General features: G+C 40.8%; 3 protein-coding genes across 28 annotated transcripts in view; 1 reads left to right on the forward strand and 2 right to left on the reverse strand.

The window, feature by feature from the left end:
- kank4 (KN motif and ankyrin repeat domains 4) overlaps positions 1-4,719 on the reverse strand; it is an 81,944-nt gene extending 77,225 nt beyond the window's left edge. The window contains exon 1 of one of the 2 annotated variants that reach the window (XM_063500762.1): positions 4,655-4,719. The gene's annotated coding sequence lies outside the window, so the exon portion shown is untranslated. Of the gene's footprint in view, positions 1-2,385; positions 2,670-4,654 lie in introns of those variants that run through there. The other variant, XM_063500763.1, reaches the window with a different exon arrangement.
- Positions 4,720-6,712: 1,993 nt separating this feature from the next.
- On the forward strand, positions 6,713-15,050 carry usp1 (ubiquitin specific peptidase 1). Of its 2 annotated transcripts, none has more exons than XM_063460462.1 (9): positions 6,713-7,039; positions 7,522-7,762; positions 8,093-8,237; positions 9,507-9,608; positions 9,992-10,158; positions 10,621-11,345; positions 11,648-11,806; positions 12,057-12,258; positions 12,481-15,050. In XM_063460462.1, exons 2-9 carry the CDS (start codon positions 7,590-7,592, stop codon positions 13,286-13,288), a joined length of 2,481 nt encoding a protein of 826 aa, XP_063316532.1. In that variant the 5' UTR covers positions 6,713-7,039; positions 7,522-7,589; the 3' UTR covers positions 13,289-15,050. The 2 variants fall into 2 exon arrangements, with proteins under 2 accessions (XP_063316532.1, XP_063316533.1); XM_063460463.1 differs by having other exon boundaries at positions 8,096-8,237.
- A 417-nt stretch (positions 15,051-15,467) lies between these two features.
- The window catches only part of dock7 (dedicator of cytokinesis 7), a 45,328-nt gene continuing 37,467 nt past the window's right edge, over positions 15,468-23,328 (reverse strand). For 9 of the 24 annotated variants that reach the window (XM_063501369.1, XM_063501368.1, XM_063501362.1 and 6 more), the window contains 8 exons: positions 22,464-22,478; positions 19,284-19,418; positions 19,103-19,192; positions 18,772-19,008; positions 18,544-18,687; positions 18,336-18,442; positions 17,955-18,122; positions 15,468-16,298 (listed from right to left, as the gene is read on the reverse strand). In XM_063501369.1, the coding sequence (XP_063357439.1) occupies positions 16,256-16,298; positions 17,955-18,122; positions 18,336-18,442; positions 18,544-18,687; positions 18,772-19,008; positions 19,103-19,192; positions 19,284-19,418; positions 22,464-22,478 (939 nt within the window). In that variant the 3' untranslated portion in view covers positions 15,468-16,255. Of the gene's footprint in view, positions 16,299-17,782; positions 17,803-17,954; positions 18,123-18,335; positions 18,443-18,543; positions 18,688-18,771; positions 19,009-19,102; positions 19,193-19,283; positions 19,419-22,463; positions 22,479-23,328 lie in introns of all 24 variants that reach the window. The other 15 variants (XM_063501370.1, XM_063501365.1, XM_063501360.1 and 12 more) reach the window with 4 other exon arrangements.

Here is a 23,328-nt window from a genome sequence, read left to right on the forward strand (position 1 = left end):
AGAAGCCACAAGTGGCCAGAATGGCCACAGTATCCTCTGAGTCAAAGGTCATTTAACATGGACTGTGAAAAAGTAGAAAACTGTTCTGTGGCTAGATGAATCAAAATGTGAAATTCTTTTTGGAAAACATGGACACCGAGTCCTCCATAACACTCAGTTCAAAGGTCTTCATCTCTGATTGTATGGGGGTTCATCAGTGCCTATGAAACTGGTACCTTGCACATCTGAAAGGCACCATTAGTGCTGAAAGTTAGATGAAGGTTTGAGGTTGAAGATCAACACATGCTCCCATCCTGATGGCATCAGTTTCAGGGAAGGTTTTGTATATTTATATTAAACAGCAGCACAGACATTTACAAACTGCTGTTAAAAAAATAGTAACTACAGAGGTAAAAATGGCTCAGAGTTTATGAGTTTTGCAGATTATTGCATTCGGTTTATATTTACATTTTACACAGCTTCACAACAGCCTCATAGGGAAACTCTGTCGATCATCAAAGTCAGCAGGATTCTTCCTCAGGGTACCGTAAATGTCTGTCCGAGCTTTCATGGCAATCCAACAAATAGCTGTTGAAGAATTTCAGCAGACACTCCCAATCAAAGAACCACGCTGCTATGATCCCGCTGCGGGTTATAGATATCAACAAAAACATGTTCTGTGTGCTGTTAGTGTTTGTTTTGTTTATGTTAAATATGCATGCTTTTATTTTACGTCTTAGATAGTCAACATTTGGATTTTTTTTATGTTATTTAACAGTCTCTCGGCTAGCTTGAAAACACTACAAACCCCTCTGTGTGGAGAAAGTTCTGTTAGACTTGAGATGACAAAACCGCTTCCAGCTGTACTAGAAAGCCTTAAAAATGAATGACGACTGAGCTTAAAAAGGCAGTTCTGCTTGCTTTCATTTCCTGAAAAGTTGGCATTTCACAGATACACGGTTCCATCAGACAGTGTCGATTTGCAAATCGCACATCAAGGCATCGTTACACCGAATGACTCTTACAGCCACCAGCCTCTGAGCTGGTATGACTCACCTCTCTGAACCTCCAAGGAAATCACACTGACACACACAAACATAAACACAGAACACACACACATACACACTCAAGGACTAAATGCAGGTCAGCTGTATCTCTGAGGACAATGTGTGTTATGTGTGAACAACCGCGTGCCCTTTCACCTGAGCAACGGAGTAGAAATCCAAAAGTCAGTAAATGCAGCATATAGCACACACATACACACACAAAGTGGTACCCTGCGAACATGCCCCGCAAAATAGGAACTTTTTGCCTTTTTAATGTTGTGTAGCTGCGGTTAGCCATCCAACCATGGCCAATGGTCTGTGGCAGGCAAGCAGAGCAGTGACCAAGACTGTGAATACAAGCAGACCATAAGAGAGCAGAGAGAGGGAGGGAGAGGGCAGGGAAAGGAAAAGCAAAGAGAGGCACACTGAATGCAGAGGCAACCAAGCAGAAGTTGCATATATGATCACTCCGAACAACAACCATCCTTCGCTTTTACTCCTTCTGACCGGCCACTGACTAGTTACAGCACTTCACCACAGCGTGCTTATATTGTAACCCCACACATATGTGCACATGTCAGGCTCCAGCTGAAAGAGGTTAGCTGGAGCAGCAGTGAGTTTTACTGATGCTTGCCCTTGCTAACAAAACACTTCAGAGGAAGAATCAGCAGGTAGAGGGAGTAATGATAAATCTGTGAAGGTTCTCAGTCATCCAGGTCATCGTAGTCTAAGGAGCTTGGAAAGAAAAGCGTCTGGACTTCTTAAAGTTGCTTGAAGACGTTTCACCTCTCATCCGAGAAGCTTCTTCAGTTCTAAGGTCAAATGGCCGAGAGTCCATTTGACCTTAGAACTGAAGGTCAAATGGACCTTGGCTGATTAGGTCCCACACCCGCTTTCACACCTTGGCTCATGTGATTAGAGGATCACCAGGGGGTCCTTTGTCCCTCTTTGGGGGGATACTCCCACTGGGTTTAAATCTGGGACTCTCGGCCATTTGACCTTAGAACTGAAGAAGCTTCTCGGATGAGAGGTGAAACGTCTTCAAGCAACTTTAAGAAGTCCAGACGCTTTTCTTTCCAAGCTCCTTAGAGTAATGATAAACAAAGAGATATCATTTGTTAGCACGTTTGCTCATAATGCACAGATATATGTGCATGCCCGGACTACTTCATCTGATTACAACACAGACACTAAGAGATCCATAAGCTCAGAGAGAAGCCCAGAATAAATATAATCAGTTGATCAAACACAACATGCTAAAAAAAACGTGTTCTCAAGTTGCCAAGGAAGACCAGGATGTACCAGGGGACAAATGCATGTGAAAAACAGTCAAACGGAGAGAAATCTATCTTTCCCTTACCTCAGCAGCTGCTTGTGAAATCCTTTGTGATGGAAAAAATGTAGTAGCAGGGAACAACAAATGTCAGTTTAAGAAGAACTGCTATCGAGCCCCACTTTTATGTCTTTGCAGGGTGGTGTATATTTTATATCTCTATCAGCCAAATGCAAAGTCTCGGGTCCGCTAGGAAGGTGCTCCGTCTGCCTCTGTGGGTTTGTGTAAATATATATATATATCCTTAGATGGCGATGAATAATGGTGAGTGAAAGCAGAGTACTACGCTAGGAGGCAGACAGACTGGCTGAAACAGGAGAGCAGTGAGAGTAGAGAGCAGACTGAGTAGGATGGAAGTTATTGCCTCCCAACATCAGAGCGGCTGGGCTGGATACACCCACCTCCTCGGCATACATCAAACGGGATTCGCTCAGATGCTCACAAGTATACACGGAGAGAGAGAGAGGAATCCTATGTGCAGCCTGAGATCTGATCAGATGTGATATATGCAAATATCCATCCATGCAGGGTTATGCACACATGCATACTTATAAAGGGTCGCTTTAACTTACTTTCACTGACACACTTACACATTAAACTACTTTCTGTGAGAGAAAGGAATGGAATAAAGTGTTGATGTTAACAGTTATAGTCATAGTGTAGAAGATATACATATCCATCCATTCTCTTCTGCTTATCCTTATAAAACCCTCTCAGACAGGATGCAAAACACGTGAAAAGTGAGAAGCGTAGCTGTTCACTTATGCTTGTGTTTTTGCTTTTTTCGGATCGCGCTCCAGTTTTTCTTTGTTCCAGCTGCTCTAAGCTGAAAGAAAAGTCTCTGTTTTTCATCGCATTTCTGAGTACATGTGTGCACACAAGTGTAGCAGACTTGGACATGCTTCTCATTCTTGGAGTTCACCACTGCCTGTCGTTCAGCATGCTTTCATTTTCCTACCAGTGCTCAGTTCTTGAGAGAGAACCAGGCTGGAGGCTGGAGGAGGGGGGCTGTTTTGTCTCATGGGCTTTGAGCCCGCCACACCACCCACCTCTACCGCTCCAGCCACTAGAGCTTTGGGCCTCGTGGGACAAGGCCAACCTTGATAAAGGCCACTTGCATAATTCAAGCACCTCATTGCTCAAGTTCTTGTAAACTTGGCCCATAAACAGTACCTGAATGCGTCACATCCAGGTAAAAGAAAAGCTTTTTTTTCTTCATCATTGTTCCTTGAGTCATTTTTTTTATGCCTTCTAAAAATGGAAAGTCTCTCCGGTGAGAGAGAGTATTGCCACCAACGTTTCACTGCACAGATCTCTCCAGTTATCGCATTCAGCGTCTGAAATACCGGAAAATAAAGCCCTGCGTACATTTGACCCTTCAGCATACAGCAGCTTGACACGTGGGTGACCTGGCAATGCCCTCTTTATAAAATTCTGTTATAAGGAGGTGATGAGAGAAGCGAAACACAGTAATCCTCCTGGATGTGAGTCTCCTGGTTAGGATTTAAATGGTGAGTGAGAGAGAAAGCATATCCAACACCTCCCCTCCCCGGCCCTCCTTCTGTAATCTAAAGAGATCACTAGCTGCTTCTTTGATCTGTAATGAAGTCACACCACAAGAGTGATTTAGGATAAACTGAACCCACTTTAAGTGAAGTGTGGGACTCTGGTAGGCTACAGTAAGTTAATTAAGAGGTTTGCTGTTAAAGCTACCTCAGAGCTGGAGACTGAAGAGTATTCTGAGCCATCAGACTGAAGGATGGCGATGGCATCATCATCTACAGTCCCACAGGAAGTCTTAGCACCCCTAAAGTACTCCCATCCACTACTGCATCAGCATCCTCACTGCAACATCCCTCCACCATCAGCCTGAAAGCCACTGAGGTTTTCTGGAAGCAGAGGCACAGCAGCTCAGTGTCCATCGGTACGTTGCTGCTGACCAAGCAACCACTCTTCAGCAGCAGCAGCTGTAGCAACAGCAGCAGCGGATCGTCCAGCCTTCATAGCGTCGTACTGACAAATGCCTGCACTGACTATGTGCATGGATGAAACGAAACACCATGTCTGTGCCGCTTTCAGGTGATGCGATCCTCTCTATATCGTAAAAAAAAAAAAACCAACCCAAAAAAATACGCCAGCCAAAGCACTCCGTAATACTGTAAAAGCAAAACAGTGCAACTGATACAAATAAGCTGTAAAGAAGATTAAACTAGACGCACTCGCTGCCCGGCTATTCGGGCAGATTTAGGTTTATCAATTAACGCTGCAAGCAGGGGAAACGTAAACAGTGTCTTACCGTCACAGTCGCGGAGGGATAGCCTCGGAGACTGTCAAACGATGAGATGCTCCGGTGAAGGAGGGAATGATACTGCTGGACAGATCGACCTCCGTTCGGCTGGATAATGTCGCCCCCTGTTGGTGCAAAGCGGGCAGTGCCTGTACAATAAGCGTTTTGGTTTCTCTCCCTGTTTATGTATTATATATACATGTAAATGGATTCCTTAAATATAATTATGAACAGCTGGTGTGGGACAAGTTTCGTTATTAAACAAAAGTCCACAAATATACTTTGGTTCCACAAAAAAAATAGTTTCATTTTAACAGCTGCAAACTATGAACTTCCGTTTACTTTTTTCAAAATAAAAGAAGAACTGGCTAATGAAAGTCGGTGGTTGCCATGTTCTTGCTTAGGATTTTAGTAGGACACTTGCTTGGTTTGTTATCTACGACTTTAAATGGTACGTGCAAAAATCTCATCCCCACTCAAGCTAAACTAACTCACTTAATCCCAGAAAATCAACCCCGGTTATCTGGTGGCAGTGATTTCCTAACTTGGAGGACTACAGATTTCCCCTGTTGTGCCAAAAAGTGATCAACTGTCAAAAAAGGTCAGATCTAGTTAAATTCGATATGTTTTTATGCGTAATAGCTTTGCTTATATTGTTAATAGACTGTAGTCGCTGTATAACATTAAAAAAATGCCTGTCTGCAAGTATCTTTGACTCGATTAATGTAATTACATTATAATCAATCCATTCCTTTTTAGCCACTTAGAATATTTTTATAGAACTGGGATGTTAAACTTGCTGCAATTTCTGTTTTCCGGATCTCTCTTGGAAAAGGGTATTTTTAATGTCAGACACTTTTTACCTGCATGAAAGTGACTCTTATATATATATAAAAGTCACTTTTTTATTGCAGCTTCTACCTTGTGACAGGATTTTGGTTTTGTCTCACAATGACTTGATATCATTAATGAGAGCACAGCACAACAGCCGACAGGCCCAGAGTTCAGTTTTATGATCGTTAATATGCAAACTGTCATGACCATTCATCAGTGGCATGAGTACCATTCACAGAGAATTGGAGAATAGCCACAAACAGCGCTGTAAAATGGTGAAGTAAGGCCCTTGTCCTTGCTTCAGAGATGGTCATTCCCTTTTCATGTAAATGACCTCCTTGCCTCCATGTCCAGAATGGTCTGGGATAACCAGGAATCCTTCAGCTTCCCTGCCCTGTATTAGCCTAAGAATACATCATTCACCATCTTAAAGTGTTGTGATTGCAGTCATTGGGCATCAGTGGTTCAGTGATCATTGATCAACGGCCTATTGTTAGTCATTAGTGGGTGTTTTCAGTCATCATGCAAATGAACTGCTTATAATGCTGGGGAAACCTGCAGTCAGCTGAAAACGTCACTTTGATGGGAGATGAAACGTTTTTCCCACTGAAACGTACCTCCAGATGAACAGATTCAACTTTGTGGGATTTTCTTACCTGGATGACTGAGCATAATTCATAACTTACTATTATATAACTATACTATTATAGTCTCGTGGGGTTTTTTTTTTCAGGTAATTAATAATCTTTTTTTCGTTTTTGTTGCTGTTGGACCCACTTTTGTTCATACTCATTGGTTTTTACTTAATAATTTTATATTGTCTATATAAACATCTGATTCTATGTTAACCGTTGTTCTGTAAATCGCAATTTTTTTGTTGGGTCAGATATATAAAGTGTGAAGAGGATTCAAGAAATATAGAGCGCAGTCTCCCAAATTATACCTCTTATACAACAGACCACCTTCAGCTTGTCTCAACTTGAAAATTGAAAGCCTCTGTGGCCCTTGGCTTCCATGGAAGCCTTGATGAGTTGTATACTTTTTTTACATTCATTTCATGAAAGCAAATATTTTATTTTTTTTAATGGCCTGTATTTAAAATCTTAGTACTTCAAAAGGGAAAAAAGTGAGACATGAGAAATGACTGTTCAAGTTTAGCTCGACTTTTAATTTGAAGAAGCTGGAGAAAGGACTACAAGAATGGCGCTTGGAGCAGGCCGGTTGGGCCTAGTCGAAATAGTTGTCTTAACATTAGCCTGAAATCTGGCATGTAAATCTTTTCAGGTATAGAATTTTCCAGAGTTCTGTGCGCATTTCCAAATGTTCGGCAACACCTGATGATTTTCAAGCTTAGTCGTGACCGGTTTTTTTAAACATTCTGGCCGGATGTTTTGACGCGATATCCGAGCGTTGCCGGCGATGTAGCGGCCAGCGAATCTTCAAGCAGGAAAAAGCGCCAACTTCTGTTGCACCGTCTGAATTGTTAAACACTCCATAAAGCATTTCGAGACGGGATGTTTAATGGAAAATATCAAACTTAAACTGGAATGAAGCATTCGGGTAAGTTTTGTTTCTCGACTCAGCTGGGATTTCAAAGAAGTCCTTTTTGGCCGTGAACAGTTTGAAACGGCGTGCTTTCTGTTTTCTCCTCCCACTTCTTCACCGCACCTTCTCGAGCCAGTTTGTCGCTGTGATGTGCGCAACGTGCTCAAAAAACAGCAAGTTATTTGTTGCTACCCTGTAATTTAAAGCGAAAACAGTTGCTAACGTAAGCCGTTCTAGAGCGGTTGTTTGTGGGTGGGATTGAAACAAAGTACCACCTTTAAGTTAGCGTTAGCCAGCTAACATGTTACATAATGCGTGGTGCGGTCAATAACCGGTTCGACTGTATTATTGAGAAGTGTGTGCTTGATTGGACTGAACCTGTCCGTGTGTAGCTACACAATAGCGGACCATGAACTTAAGTGCGCAGCTACGTTCGTTCTCGTTGAACTCTGATGGCGCCCGCTGAAATTACATTGTGTGTTTCCATTTTTCACCAGTGAGGTGCGCTGTTGCGTCTCAGTAGGAATTTAAAAGAAAAATCGCCCTCAAGGTACCGGGAGGAAAGATGCCAGGTCTGCAGGGTGAAAGTGTGGTATCAGCGGCTCCGGGGAGCCCAGTGAAGAAGAGTAAACTCTCTCTGAAGTTCTTCCAGAAGAAGGAAACCAAGCGGGCTCTGGATTTCTCTGAACCTCAGACAGAAGAACCCAAAACATGTGAGCCAGAGGAGCCTGAGGCAAGGTAGGTCTCTGCTACCAGTGTGCGTCAAACACAAATAGTTTTCCAGACTGATGTGTTTTGGGCAGCCCGAAGCACTCGTTTTCCCACAGTTACATTCAGATAATTATGGGAATTCCACTGTTGTTGTGAGGGCAGGATAATGCATGTGTGGATGAGTGATACCTTAGATTTTAATAGTAGGCTTCATCTCAATCAAGCTGGGGTTACACTTCAACATTAATCTCAGTGTAATCATTTTAAAACGGTGTGTGTGCGCGATGGTGGATGTCATTTGTGAAATTCAATTTATTAGCTGCTGACTTTCTGTTTGCTTCCTTCTTAACTGATCAGCAGCTGCGATCAGGTGGTCCCTGGGCCTTCTCAGTGTCCTTCCTCGCCCAGCCTCCTCCTGTCCTGCGAGAAGAGAGAGAACTTGGTGCCGTTCGTGGGGCTCAACAATCTGGGCAATACCTGCTATTTGAACAGCATCTTACAGGTGAGCCATTACCACAGATGGAGTTAATTTCCAGCATTAATAGATGTCACTTGTTCCAGTGTTTTAGTACAAATGGTAGGATGGGTTTAAATATACTGAAGGAAAAGTTGAAAACTGCACAGAAACTTCACAGTGTGTGTGGTTTGTTCTTGTGCGATTTAAGTTGCATTGAATCCTCAAACCTGTTCACCTGTGTTATCCCACTCAGAAGTGGATGTTGTTGTGATGCCGGGAATGTTACATTTTCTGATGGGGAAATTGTGGTTCAGCGGTTGTAGTGTGATGGCAGTCTGTGGGGAGCTTTGGACTGTCCTACCTGCAGAGAGCGTCTGTAGTCAAATGGAGGCAGTGCTAAAAAAAAAAAAAAAATGTGGTTCAACCGGTCTGTAGGCTACTACTGAGTGTTGTAAACAATGTACAGTATTCACTGCAACCTCTGACTGTACTGCTCATACATTTTTTTTTTTTTTGAACTCCTTTCCCTGTTCTGGCCCACTTGGCAACCAATCAGCACATTTCTGGTGGTTAAAAACCTATCTCTGTAGGTAAACATCTCTGGAAACAGACAAAATCTCAGGAGCATAAATTAAGCACAATGTTTTCACTTAAATACTAGTTGCTAATGGAATCAAGTGATGGCACATCACTTTTCTGAAGTATGGAGTTAGTTTAGTGAGCAGGATTTGATGTACTCACTGCTTGAATAGAAGATATGTAATTACAGTAGCACTTATTTGCTTTAATTGTAATCACAGTTAGGAATGCAGTTAGGAATAGTATAGAACCAGATTCTTTTTCTCTCCATCCTCTTTTTAAGGTTTCTAAACAGGACTTTTTTAAACCTTACTTTGGATGACTAAAGAGCTTATTGTAATAATTAGAATAATTCTGAAGTGCATCCAACATGTGAAAGCAAGAAGCTGTGTGACTAATGACTAAAACAGAACGGTTTAGCTTCATATTTGCACAGTCATTTTTTAACAGATTTTTGCCACTATGTTGAGCCGGTAAAGGAAATTATATTTCACTGTGACCATTAGTGGGTTAATGGGGAATTACTGTTGGACTTTCTTTAAGTACTGAAGCACAAATGACTGTGAAGGTCATGGACACGTTTTTCGCACTTATTTGTGTCATCATAATATTACCAGCATTTAACAACCTGATTACTTGAAGATGCTTTGAGTTTTCCACTCGTGTGGATTACTTGTTAACACATCCAGTTTAAAATCACAATAATGACGTGTTGACGTCTGATTGCATCTGCAGGTTCTTTATTACTGCCCAGGCTTCAGAGAAGGCATAAAGAAGCTTCACGATCTCTCCATCCAGAAGGAGAAACCCAAGGAAGAAACTGAGAAAAGCGAAGAGGTACGTGCATAATAAATCACAGCCACAGTGTGGGTCCAAAGTTAGCACTTATTAACTCCTCTGATGGGAGATGTTGCATGCTTCATTTTAAAGTTGTTGAACAATATAGTGCACTCTAGTCTTCAGAGCTTGAAGTTAATTACGTGGGACTCCCCATAAGTTTTTAGAACTAAAGAAGCCTTTTGGACGAGAGGTGGAAACCTTCATGAACCAAAAACAAGTCCAGTAGCCTTCATCTCAAAGAGTTATGACACAGTGTACTGTATTCTTATTGTAAAATGTACAGTTTTGAAAAAAGAAGCAGCATTAAAGGAGGCTGTCTGTCTTCTGAGCTACGAAAGCACATTTCAGTAACCTTTTTACTCTGTGTCATTTTCCTACAGCCAGACGGTGTGTCGGAGGCTCTGCCAGCTCATATCGAGCTTCTTGGGAGCTTCAACACTTTGATAACTGCAGTGGAGCAGCTGCAGTCTAGCTTCCTGCTTAATCCTGACAGCTTCACAGATGGAGAGCTAGCCACACCGCCACGCAAAATTCTGTACACGCTCAGGTAAAGATTTGGTAGTTTCAATAAATATTTGTAACCCAGTTGCTTATTAGATCATATGCTTGTGTTGCTAGGTAACCAGTTTGTACCCACGCTGTCTTTTTTCTAACATGATGACTTAATGGCTTTCGAATATTAAATGTTACTAAACACCCAAATATTGTCACATTGTATACGTGCATATAACTTTGATTAAACACTTAGTTGCAGTTAGATGCACATGTAAGATTATGAATGTGGAGCCTTGATAATTATTGTGCTGTTTAAAAGGTAAAAACTTGTCATCATTAATGCTCATTCATAGCTCAAGCTGATGAGTTGGTTACGAATCATTTTTAAAGTAAGCATGCTGACATGTTTAAACTCCACATTGGCACTTTTGTTTTACTTTTGTGTTTTTGAACACTTTCATTAAAATTGCCATTTTCTGTCAGTTTGACACAAGTTTGTGGTTTTGTGTCGCAGGCAGCTGAACCCCATGTACGAAGGTTATCTCCAGCATGATGCTCAGGAAGTTCTGCAGTGCATCCTGGGATATATCCAGGAAGCCTGTGATACTATCAGGAAAGAGCTGAAAGTAGAAGGCGAGGAGGAGGATGTGTCGGAAGTTAAACTCGAGAATGGTCTCGATTTGGGGTCCGGCGGCTCTGGTGCAGAATCCAAAGCTTCCACGGAAGAGGATGGTCAAGTTGCCGGGAAAAGAAAGAGCGACACAGAAGTGGGGAACGCCAAGAAAAAATCCAAATCCCTGAAGTCTAAGAAATCAGATTCTGCGGAGGAAAACCTGAGTAGAAATAGACCCCTCACTCGCTCCAAAAGGAAGTCCTCCAGTGAAATCACCATGGACAGCAGCCAGAATAAAGGTGGAGAGGAGGCGGCAGGTGAGGAAGAGACGAAGAAACCAAATGTGGAAGGAGGAAGCGACGATGAGGGGAAAGGTGAAAAGACGTGTAAAGAGGCAGATGGGAAGAGGAAGAAGAGAGCTAAGCTGAGCTGGCTGAGGCCGTCTGGAAAGCAGCCAAGTATTTTCTCCAAGTTCCGCAGCGTGGGAAAGATCAGCTGCACAACTGTGAAGAACCAAAACAAAACAGAGCAGGAAAATGGAGTGACACACGACCAAAGCGAGAAAAACCTTCAAGAGCCGTCCAGCCAAAATGCATCCGAACACAGCAAGGCTCCTAAACATCAAGGTACGTGTGACCTGTGATCATCGTAAGAGGCAGCGATTATGAAGAAAACGTTTAGTCGAGAAAGAAATGACTCACTTTAACCTCTTAAGCCCCAAGCCTAACTGATCTCCTGCCTTTTGCCCCCATATCACAATTAATGAATTTAAATGAATAAGCATCCCAAAAAAAGCAGAAAAGTTGGGACAGACTAAATGTTTAGTCATTCACTTTAACTTTTAACTTGTGCTTTGACGTGCATTAGGAGCCTACATTTATTTATGGAGTTATAGATGTTACTAACTGTGGATTTTATGTTCTTTCAGTGGGCCTGAGCCTCATGGAGCGTTTGTTCCAAGGTCGGCTGGTTCTGAGGACTCGATGTCTGGAGTGTGAGAGCTTCACAGAGAGGAGAGAGGACTTCCAGGACATCAGTGTCCCTGTGCTTGATGACCAGCCCAGCAGCCCCGATGACCTCTCTGAGGGTGAGAATTTTTACAACTATTAGTTGTAAAAATAGTAGTTTTCTGAGGGTTTTTTTTTTGTGGGTGTGGGTTTTATTTTCCCCCTTTTTATCTTAAAAGGTCAGAAACTAAAACTGAAAGACAGTCTTGTCAGTGAAAGCCAGAAAAAGTTGCTTAGATTTTTTTCATCTTCCTTTCTCCATCCTACAAAGCAACTCATAAACATTAAAACAAGCAAAGCAAACATGTGCTATCATCTTGTTTTTTTCAGTCTCACCAGACCCTAAACCAGAGCTGAAGACTCTGAAATGGGCCATATCTCAGTTCGCTTCGGTGGAGCGCATTTTTGGGGAGGATAAATACTTCTGTGAGACCTGCCATCACTACACAGAGGCTGAGAGGAGTCTGCTGTTTGACAAGACTCCTGAAGTCATCACTATTCACCTAAAGCGCTTCTCCGCCAACGGTTTAGAGTGAGTCCACTGAAGTCTCAGTTATCACACTGCCGCACTACACGAACTCTACTGGAATGAATTTGAGCTACTGTTTAAAAAAAGTTATTGCTGTACTACATAGACTAAAAAGATTCTCATCATGGAGAAACAGAATCAGTCCTTAGCTGTAGATGAGTTTTTACTGCTTTGATCTCTAGTTTCTAAATGTACTCTTATATCTGTATTGTTTTCTCTTCCCAGACTGGACCCATATGCTGGTCTTTCTAAAGTGAACACTCCCTTACAGACTCCTTTGACCTTATCACTTGAGGAGTGGTGTACCCAGTCCTCATCCACTAAAGGTCAAAACTATCAGCTGTTTGCTGTCGTCATGCATAGTGGTGTGACCATCAGCAGTGGCCACTACACTGCCTACATCCGAATGTCTGATTTAACAGATGTGAAGATCTGGCTGCAGGACACAAAAACTGAAGAGAAGAAGAAGAAGGAGGAGGATGAGGTGAAGGAAGACAAAGAAGGTGCTCTGGTGAAGGAGAAGGTGCTGGACTACGATGATGGAGAGGTGTCTTTCAGCCTGAATACGAGAGGACAGCGGCGCGAGAGTTTGGCAAGCAGCAAATCGGGCAGCAAAAAGCTGTCAGAGGGGGGTGTCGGACTCTTGGGAGGCCAGAGGAGTGTGTCCAGTTATGACCTCGGGAACAGCAGCAGCAGTAAACACACAGAGAAAGCAGCTAGCAGTGGTTCGACGGAGGGTTGTAATAGGAGAAAAACCATCAACATTTTGAGCCAAAACACTGAAGCTGGACTTAAAAAAGAGCCCGAGGCAGTAGAGGAGACATCGCAGGCTTCCTGTGGCAGCACAGAGACCAAAGAGCAGAAAGCTTTAAATAGCCTCTTGGAATATGAAGGGAAATGGCTGCTGTTTGATGACTCTGAGGTGCGTTTGTTTGAGGAGGAGGACTTCCTGCGAGCCTGTTCTCCTGAGACGTGCTGCTCATCAACACCTTACCTGCTGTTCTACAGAAGGATGCCTGAACCTGGACACTGAAATAGACAGACCTTACAGGAAACTGAGCTCCCAGGCAAAAGACAGATGGAGTTTTTGCAATACTTCAAACAGTGCCAGACATACTGTGGCTGCCACATTTACACTGAAACTGAAGTGACTTTTCAGCCAAGGAAAACTAAACCTGCAACAGCCCCACGGTGGGATCAAGGCGCTTCCGCCTTCTCATCCACTCATGTGCAGGTACTCTAAACAGAAACGCCCAGTTGGGGTCAAAGGTTTTTTTTTTTTTGAATGACAATTGGATTTTCTGTACGTCAGGGATGATTGGTTGTGTATTTTTGTTTTTTGGTCTTTCTCCAATGTTGACTTTGTTTGTTTTTTACAAAATGGCAAAGCACTTTGAACTAAAATTTAATCAAGTAAAAATATTGAAAACTGACTTTTTTCCCCCCTGGGTGCAGCAGTCTGTATTCTGTTCGAATTTGAAAATGTTCTCATGATATTTTTTCAGTTTATCAGAAAAGCTTTTACCCTGAAGCTTTTCCCATCAACTGATCCCTTGTTTTGTGAGGGTTTTTATATAGAAACCTGTACAATTTTAGTTGTATATCTGAAGCCTCAAACTGATGCCATTTATACAGTGAAGCCGACAGATTCTCAGAAACTCATTTAGTTACAACAGATATTTACAACAAACACTCAGCTGTCTAATAATAATTAAAAAGTTTCTACATGCTTCGTTGACACTAGTGGTTTATGCAGTCAACAGGCTCAGATGCCAGATTTGTCAGAGTGAAGGACACAATTTGATTTTATCAGTGAACGATCAGGTTTTATAATATACATTTTACAATGTTATGGAAAACTGCATGTTTGATATTTTACTATAGAGCCCAACCGATTTAATGTGAGCACGATTGGTATCTGTATAGTCTGACCACAAGAGGGCGCGCAGCAGATTCTCTGTGGCAGCTTGTGATTGGGATGCCACAAATGTAAAGAAAGGCTCATTGAACAGAATCGGGTGGAGCATAAACAATAATTAACTACATATAACAAATATCAGAGAATTCTGTTTGTTTTGTGTATCTGAAATAAATATTAGAATATGAGACTTTTAAATGACCAAATATCGGTCTGAAAAATCTTCTAACAGTCAGTCTCTAATTTAGTGTACAACTGTCAAGTGAGCTGTTTGCACTAGTCAGTATTTTAAGATCTGAATCTCTAATTTAAAACTCCTTAAGCTGTAGTTCAGTTTTATGCTGCAAGGAGGGTCAAAAAGCACAGTATAAATATCATTATATACAGTTCATGGTTATTATGGGGAGGAAAAACTGCCCACTGAGACCATGATTTAGCTTATGACCTACCTCCATTCTTCTTTTAAAAGAGAGAGAACAGTTTTTAAAGTTCATTAGAGATAAAATAACAAAGTTAAGACTAAAACCGGACTGATGGAAGTTCTCAAGCAGCGAATATTCAGTTTTGTACTTGCATATTGCTGGTTTTGAAATCTATGTCTATATCTATATTTAGAGATGTATATACATATCTATATTTTGATCTAATAAAACAAATCACCATCCCTCTGATTACACCTATGTAACATCAAGTTTTGTCCCATGACAGATTTAAGATACTATAGTTGAAGGAAAAAAATAGATTTTCCTCTTTTGCATTAATATGCTCCATATCTGATCTAACAGCCTAGACACAAAACATTTTAACTTGATGTAGTAAGGTAACTTTCCTGTTTACGATGGACTGAATCTTTTGTGACAATTAATTGATTAGTCATGCATAGCAGGTGATAGATTTTTTTGGGGGGGGGGGGTGGGGGGGGGTTGCATCAGTTGAGCTTTACAAACTCAGTAAAGGTAACTTTGTTCATCTCAGGTCTAGTGATGGTTTCAGAGATTTACTTGGGTCTGATGAGCTGTCTTTCTAAGTATTACAAACCCTTTTCACCTGTCTTTCAAAGATGAGTTTATTATTTAAAGTGAAATGCTTGCACACTTGGTTAAAAGCACCCTTAATGTGTTTTTGTGTCCTTTTTAACTGTACCATTCCAGTTCTCATTATGCGGAAGTGGCATAGCGGGGTTTCAGAGTGAAAGCAATAAAGTTTTTACCTTCACAGCAACTTCATGCTTTTTGTTGTCTTGGTTTCTGCCCGACTTACCTCAAAGTCCATAATAACATCACATCAGACCACCTGAACATTAAAATATTTATTTAGTAAAATATTTAAAATAAAACAAAACTACATAAAATTATACAATGAGGTTTAAAGTACCTAAGTTTAAAACATTGGCGCCTCAACTAAAAACAATAATAAAGCATCATGATAAATACTGGTACAATTTTTTGCATGTTTTTAGGTTTCCCTCCCATTTTGCATTACATAAACTTTCAAGTTGTAAAATGCAATGCTACACCATTAAAAAAAAAAAAGTGCACACATGAAAATTGAGTACAGATTTTTTTGACACATCGTACATAATTAAAAAGACACCTTGACTTTTAAAATTGTAAGAATTTGGCAGAAAAAAAGAGTGGTTTTTTTTGGCACTTTACTGAAATACAGAACTCTGGAGCATTCTTCATAGCTTGCAGCCATTTCTACTGGTTCCAAGAGTGAGTGCTGATATGAGCTTTGTTTTTTGTTATTTTAAGGTAGCATGGGGACAGTATAAGCACTTGTTACCTACTGAAATGACTAGCAAAAAGAAATTCTAAATGCCAAGGTATCTCTTTAATTTGAAGTTCCACTTGTTTGCTGCGCTGATTGTGTAACAGTTTGTCTGTAAACAAATTAAGACACTGGAATGACGTACCAAGCTGCAAGTCTTTTCAACCTTTTCTTTAAACACGCTTTTTTCCCAAACACTGACCAACTTTCAAGAGACACACCTATTTACACTGGAGAATAAATTAATATTGCAGTTTCGGTTAAGTGTTTGTGTAGGTGTACAGGTGCGCTTGTGTGTAGTTCTCTTCATCTTCAAATGTCAAGCTTGCGAAGACTCATTCTGCTGAAGGAATCTCTGCAAATTAAAAACAAAAAGACGTTAACGAGGACAAAAAAAAGAAATAAAATACTAAGAATTTTGAGCTGTCTCAAGAAGCTGACCTGAAATGTTAAAGCTGCAGTAGGAAGAAATCTAGAAAAGCCTAGTATGTGAAAATAGCTGTCCTCCTGTAGCTCTACCTTCTCACAAGACGAGCACAAGCATATGACACATGCTTCATACATGCTACAAATCAATGCTGACCCCAGTCTCACAGGCCTAGAGTAACCACCAGGCAACATATTGTTAGGGAAAACTATGTATTCTCTGGTTGCTGTAGTTGCTGTCAGTCACTGTGGACTTAATTTTGAATGACCCATTAACCAAGGCCTTGGGGCGTGGTCAGTGACTGCCAGGCAACCACTGGTTGTATATTCTGTGACTGTTTGGCAAGTGATTGGTGGCAGTTGCTAGCCATTTTCTGTTTTCCAGTTTGCGCTGCACTATTTCAAGATTTACTACAGCTCAGAGTAAATAGCATCTGCGTCTTAAATGAAAAACCACAGACTGCTTGCAACAACCTGCAGATGTTTTTAGTGCAACCAATTTCACTCAGCAACAGCTAGACCCCCTTGCCAATGAATCAGGGAATACACGTTTTTTCCGACTGGAGATGATTGAGTTATGTAATGTAGTATTTGATCTGTAGCCCACTGCCTGTGATTGTTCAAAGTATTTGTAGTAGATTTGAAAATGCTACGTTTAATTTTGTCAGAACAAACTGCCCCTCGTTTTTTTGTTTATTATTGTTAACTATTCTAACAATGTTATGTTTACGTACCGAGGTTATACCTCGTTACGTCAACCGATGGTGCTCTTGTACTGCTGTGGAATCACTAGAGAGACAACTTCGGTGTCCTCTCGATAAATCCAGTTTTTTATAATTAGCTACGCCGTGCTCTCGAGCCTTTTTTGTGTCCAATGGCAACATAAAGAAGTTGCCCAGCCAAATTGCAGCTAATTTTGGCTGCTGCAATTTTAAAGCCTCGCAAAGCATATACATATACGTATATTTCCATCAGTACACTTTTTATCTGTAAATCTGTAAACAAAATCACAAATGCTCGACATCCTTGATAAAAATATAACTAATTTATAAAATGAACAGACACACTGAAAAAATGATGTTCTGTAGGGTCTCTTCCTTACAGTATAAAGCGCCTTTAGGCAACTTGTTGTGAATTGGTGCTTTATAAATAAAAGGTAATTGCATTCATTCGGATTTTACTAAGTCTGTGTGTGGCTTGGTTGTTCTCTTCATACAACAGGTAAATTCTTAACTGATAAATAAAGTTGCACGAAAAAAAGTATGATGTATCCTAAAACATTTACAAATCCAATTCATTTTTAATTTCAGAATTAAAACTGAAAGCATTTCCCTCTAACTTGAACAGTGAGAAACATGCAAACGAAAAAAACAAAAACACAACACAAAACGTACTCCGAAAAGTCCAAACTACCTTGTCAAGCTGTCCGTTTGCTGCATCGTTTTTACAGAAGCAAAAAAAAACAAAACAAAAGCAAAACAATTTTTTTTTTAAAAAGACTGATTTAACTTAACAACCAAGAAATTAATCTCTACTCTCACTCACATCGTACATACACATGGAGAGAAAGCCAGCTTGGTCCTACCTGTGCGAGTTGACCTGCAGTACAGGCTTATAAAGCTGGGGGATCTTCCTGTTGATGAGAGGCTGCAGCGCCTCCTTCAGCCGGTGATAATTCCTCTCCAGCTCCCTCTGGTACTCCTTCTGGTCTGGACCAATCAGGCTCTTGTTTTTGCGTAGGGCATCCTCACACCTTAGACAGGGAAATATAGTGCGATACTGTTATGTAAATACACAGCACGTGTTCTCTGTTTCAAATAAAATGATCGACTGAAAGTCAAAACAAATTTGGTGAGTGAAGTGAAAACTATAGCACCAACATCAGTGGTATCGTATCATTTTTACAGCTTGTACAGGGTGAGAGGAGAAGGTTTCAACTTCTGCCTAGAGGAAGGACAATCCATACCTTTTGGTGAAGTCTTTAAAGCAGAGCCGAAGCTTATTGTGGTGTCTGTACAGTTTTGGGTCACTGGGGATCTCCGACAGGAACACCTGAGCTACCTCCAAAGGACCCTTGGAAAAACAGAACAATCTCATAAACATCAGCTTTCAGTTTTATGAATCAGTAGTGCTGTAACTAACAGTTGTTGCATGCTAAAAATTCAAAACCTTACCTGGTTTACAGTTGTGCCTACTGATCCCTGAAGGACCATCTGCAGCATCTTGGCATCGGCAGGGTCCTGGTGGGTGGCAAATGCCAACTCCTGAGTCTTCTTCTGCATGTCCTCTATTGCCACTTCTATCGGTGTGGATATAATCTGGAAGAGTGACAGAGTGGTTGCATGAAAAGGCTGAACATTTGTGGAATTTGCCTGTGAAGAGCAGGCAGACTGTAGACCTACTTCCTCTTTGTGGATGATGTTGATCCGTGTCTTGATGTACGGGAAGGCGTGGGAGGTGGTGAGGATGGTCTTGCGTTTGAACTGTTCGTGCAGGTCCCCGTGTGCTCGCCCATCCAGGGTGAAAGGAGTGCAGTAGACGAAACGTCTCAAGTTGTAGTTCTTGTCAAAGTATGTGATGCGGTCTTTCATTTCGTAAGTGTCAAAGTACGGCTCCACGTATGTGATCTGGATGAATGCCTACAGTAAGAAATGTTTTTGGGTTGGTTTTTTTTTTAGCTAAGACCATTTCCATCCGTTTAACATATGTTCATCTCATTTATCAACACTAAACCTTATTTGGGTCCAGCTTGCACTTGTCCACAGGGTTGGAGTCCTTAATGACTTCTACCTGGTCCTCTCCAAATCGCTCCCCATAGAAACCCTACCAGAAAAGACGAAGAACAGAACATTTTACTCTTTCACAGAAAACGATTAGACTCATAGAGAGAGAACGCGAGCACAGCATAGCTTACCTCTAGCCTGTGAGAGATTTCAGCCAGCTTTGTGATGGCAGGCTCTTTGTACACAAACTCTTGCTCATCCAAGTCGCCAAACTTCGTACCATAAAATCCAACTCTGAAGTAAGTACCAAACATTCTCTTTCCATCCTGAACAAGCAGAGGGAAACATTGATAAATGGGTTAAAAACGAGGCAGAACACCATCACCCTGCTACAGCATACTGTGATATACTGTGGAACAGTAAGCATTTGTGTATTTTTACTTTATTAGATTTTACAGCTCTCTTCACAGAGGTAAAGATGACAGAAAAAGGTTATAGTTCACTGAAAGAAATGGTATGCCTACAATCTGATATATATGTAGCTATATAGCTACATATATAACAATAACTATTAGAAGTTTCATGCAGTATGTGATTAAATCTGTTGGTTCTGTTCTAAAAGTTGCAACAAGCTGTATGTGAGTGTACTGAAGGTTCAGACAGAAAGTATGTGATTTCAACAACCTGTTTTTTGTTTTTGTTTTTTAAAAAAAAGGTTGCTCAGCAGCTTTTCCACCGCAGTTAAGGACCTGACAGAACTCAGGCAGGTAGCAAGTATTTTTAAAGCCGAAACAAATATTGATATTTTGTCATTTAAACATCTGACCTTCTGATATATCGACTGACTTTTTGTTTCATGTGTCTGAAAGAAAAAAAAATCCCATAAAATAAATAACTACACAATTTGTTATATGTAGTTGCTTATTTACTTGTTTGCTCTCTACCCAACTCTGGGAAGTTGCACAGTGCCCTCTGGTGGACAAACTATGCAATATCAAATAGAATCTCTTCTTTACATTTTTCGTTTTCACCAAGCAGTTATTTAAAATACAAATACCGACTGTCAAATAGCTAATATTGGGTGATGATACTGGCCTGCTAATAGATTAGTCAGGGTCAAGTACCAAGCAAACTAGGTCAAACATCAGCAAGAAAAAAGTGCCAGGTTTAGCTCTTTTCCTTTCAAGCCCTCTCTTTTTAAGCAAACTTTCTTCTGACTGACTGCATTCTTGCAATCAGAAGGTTTGAAAAGTATGTGGGTGGGGCTTCTGTGCTGCAGCTGCAAGCATAGAAAAAAAAAATCTGAACCCTGACCTTTGGGTCATAGGAATTACTTTCATATTATTAGCTTCTCATTATTTGACAGTTTGGTCCTGTTTAAATATTATTATAACAGTATATAAGCCAAAAATAAAGAAACACACAAGGTCCACTGTAAGTAAACACAGTAGACATTTGGGTTTATAAAATGGTCAGAAATCACTAGAAAATCTATATAATTATAACGAGGAATGCAGATGAATTGCCTTTATTATGCAAGCACAAATGTGCTTTTGTGAAAAATCCCAATCTAAGCCAAGAAATACCCCGCAGTGTCTGAAATGTATCTATTGTTGTCAACATGAACTCGACATCTCCTTTGCACCCAGCTTGTAAGTGCTTGTGTTCTTCATGTGTGCAATTTTTGCCCATGTTAAGAATCAAAACAGCTCAAGCTCACAGATCAAAGCAGCACCAAAGTTTTCTAAATAGAAGCCTTAAAGTCACAAACAGACAGATAACAAAAAAAGAAAGAAAGACGGAGCGGGAGGGGAAAAAGTTTGTGAAACAAAACAAGGCAAAAACTACTTCAACCTCAACCACCCCGTTACATCTTTGGAAGTTGTTGACAGGAAAAACATCCATCAACTCCATTTTTTTTTTTTGCTTAGACCTCTACTTGGAAAGAAACATCCAAAGGGAAGCCCCACAATCAATCAGCAGGTACACCGTGAGTGCCCAGTGTGTAAGTGCGTGTATGGCAGGAAAAAGGAAAATGATGTGAAAATCTGAGGCAAATGCTACACAACTTGATGCACAAGATGTTTAGATAAAGCATCAGGGTAACTTAAGGGAATATCAAAAAAGATACAAGTCATGTATTGCTAGTTAAACCACTGATTTGAAAATGTTTTTAAACAGTAATTAAGGAAACCCTGTAAACTAAGAAACTTACCACAAGACACAATTAAGTAAAGAAGGAAGGAAGGGTCGGCAACCAGGGAAATCAAAAAGGAAAAAAAAAACAGAACAAATTTTAATCAGGATTGGGTTCCTCCGGAGAATTTTAAAAACAATACAAACTAACACACAACAGTAAAAATATCTCCACTGATTGTGAGAAAGAACAGAAACTCATTGTGGAGGATCCAGATCATGCAAAGGCAGACAGTGAAGAATTTAAAAAAACAAAAGTGAGGGGGAAAAAAAACAAATAATCCACAACCCTCGGAAACACACCATGCACGCTCAGTGCGCTTCCTGTGCTCTGTCCAATTCATGCAACAGACCATGAGAACTCAGAGGTTAATACTGTTAACAAAGGGACAGAATGCATGAAACAAAAGTCAGGGGTCGATTTAGTTTAAACTATTAAAAGAAAGGGCAAGAATAACAACCAATCAAAATCAAAAGGGATAAATCAAGTAATCCTGAGATTACTGTGAGTTGAACCCTCTTAGAAAACATCAAACTGCCTTTGGAGAATTTGGTTCCAGCCTCGACCCAAAGTCTGCAACACCTTGCGTGTTAAAAGGCTCATTTAATTGTGTGTGGCAAGAATGACCCCACGGCTACAGGCTAACAGACACCTTTCATGTCAAAACAGTGCACTGAAATCGAGCCCTGTGGTTGAAGATGAGATGAAGTGTGACAGCTGATGCACGTGTGTGCCCACCGACACACCCAGCAGACACATAAAAGATGAGGAATGGAGGGGGGTAAAACGGTGGATTGTGCAGGTGATGCATTCACTGAGACTTTTGTCATTAGTGTCACACACCGTCGCTCCCATGCACAGCCTGTCAACACTGTCACATGTAAAGAATAAAAAAAAAAAAAAAAAGACACAAACACAAGCTCCTCTTGCAGTGTAAGAAGAGTGAGGAGAGAGGAAAACGGTGAAGGGTGTTGTTGCTTAGACAGCGAGCGTCCCCAGCGGGTAAAGGGGCAGACAGTTGATGTTGTCTGCAGATGTTAATGGATTTGGATGTATGTAACAAAGAAGAAGAATGCCAACAGCTAGCAAATAAAAAGATGAGAGTAAATAAAAAGAAAATACAAAAAGATAAACCACATGAGCAGGGCCAAGCAGGAGCTGTTTAGTCACCTACCTCCCAGCCAGTACTCTGCGTAACAAAGAGAATACAGGACATGTGAACGACAAGACGCATACGCCCTCCGACACGCGCACACGCACACACACATACAAAGGATGTTACAATAAGGAGAATGAACGCTTTGAAACGAATCCAGGTTACTAAGTTGTTGAGCTGGAGAACAGAGCGTGTGACAGAAATATTCTTTAAAAAACAAGCAAACAAAAAATCAGGGATGCTTTCTTTACACATGAATGTTTTTGTCACTATCAAAAAGTCTGCTTTGCAAGAGCAGTTGCTCTGCACACCAGATGACTGTAACCCGTCTGTGTCACACAATCCACACAACTAGCCTTTAACAAAAAATACAACTAAAAAAACCACAGCTGGAATCCAAAATGTCATGCATGCTTAAGTTCATACTTCACAGAAAAGTAAAGCATGGTGGGTATCAGGCATAAATAAATACTAGGATTTAACTGCCAACTGATAAGATCATGCAAAGCTGTGTCTGTGACAGCTGGTGTGTACGCAACATTAACTGGAATCCATTGTTTTTCTGTGTAGTGACTCATATCGAGACTGATGTATGTACATTTTGAAAGTCCTGCAGATAAGAAGCTTTGCTCCTAACATCCTTTTTTGTTAATTGGCCTTGATACCATCTACACTGGCTGTTTAACATGACAGTTAATCTGTGTGAGAAAAGTGTACTTGTGCATATATTCATATGACAGTGACAAAAATAATTCTCCTTTTCATTGTAAGTGCTGATCTTGATACCACACCATAATTACTTAACTCTAATTCAACCGCACACGTCTTAAATTGTGTTCACTCAAGCAATTTTTTGGATGAGCCGCATGTGAGAACGCAAAGC

The sequence above is a fragment of the Pelmatolapia mariae genome, linkage group LG17 (genome assembly GCF_036321145.2).
Source record: "Pelmatolapia mariae isolate MD_Pm_ZW linkage group LG17, Pm_UMD_F_2, whole genome shotgun sequence".
Taxonomy (NCBI): domain Eukaryota; kingdom Metazoa; phylum Chordata; class Actinopteri; order Cichliformes; family Cichlidae; genus Pelmatolapia; species Pelmatolapia mariae.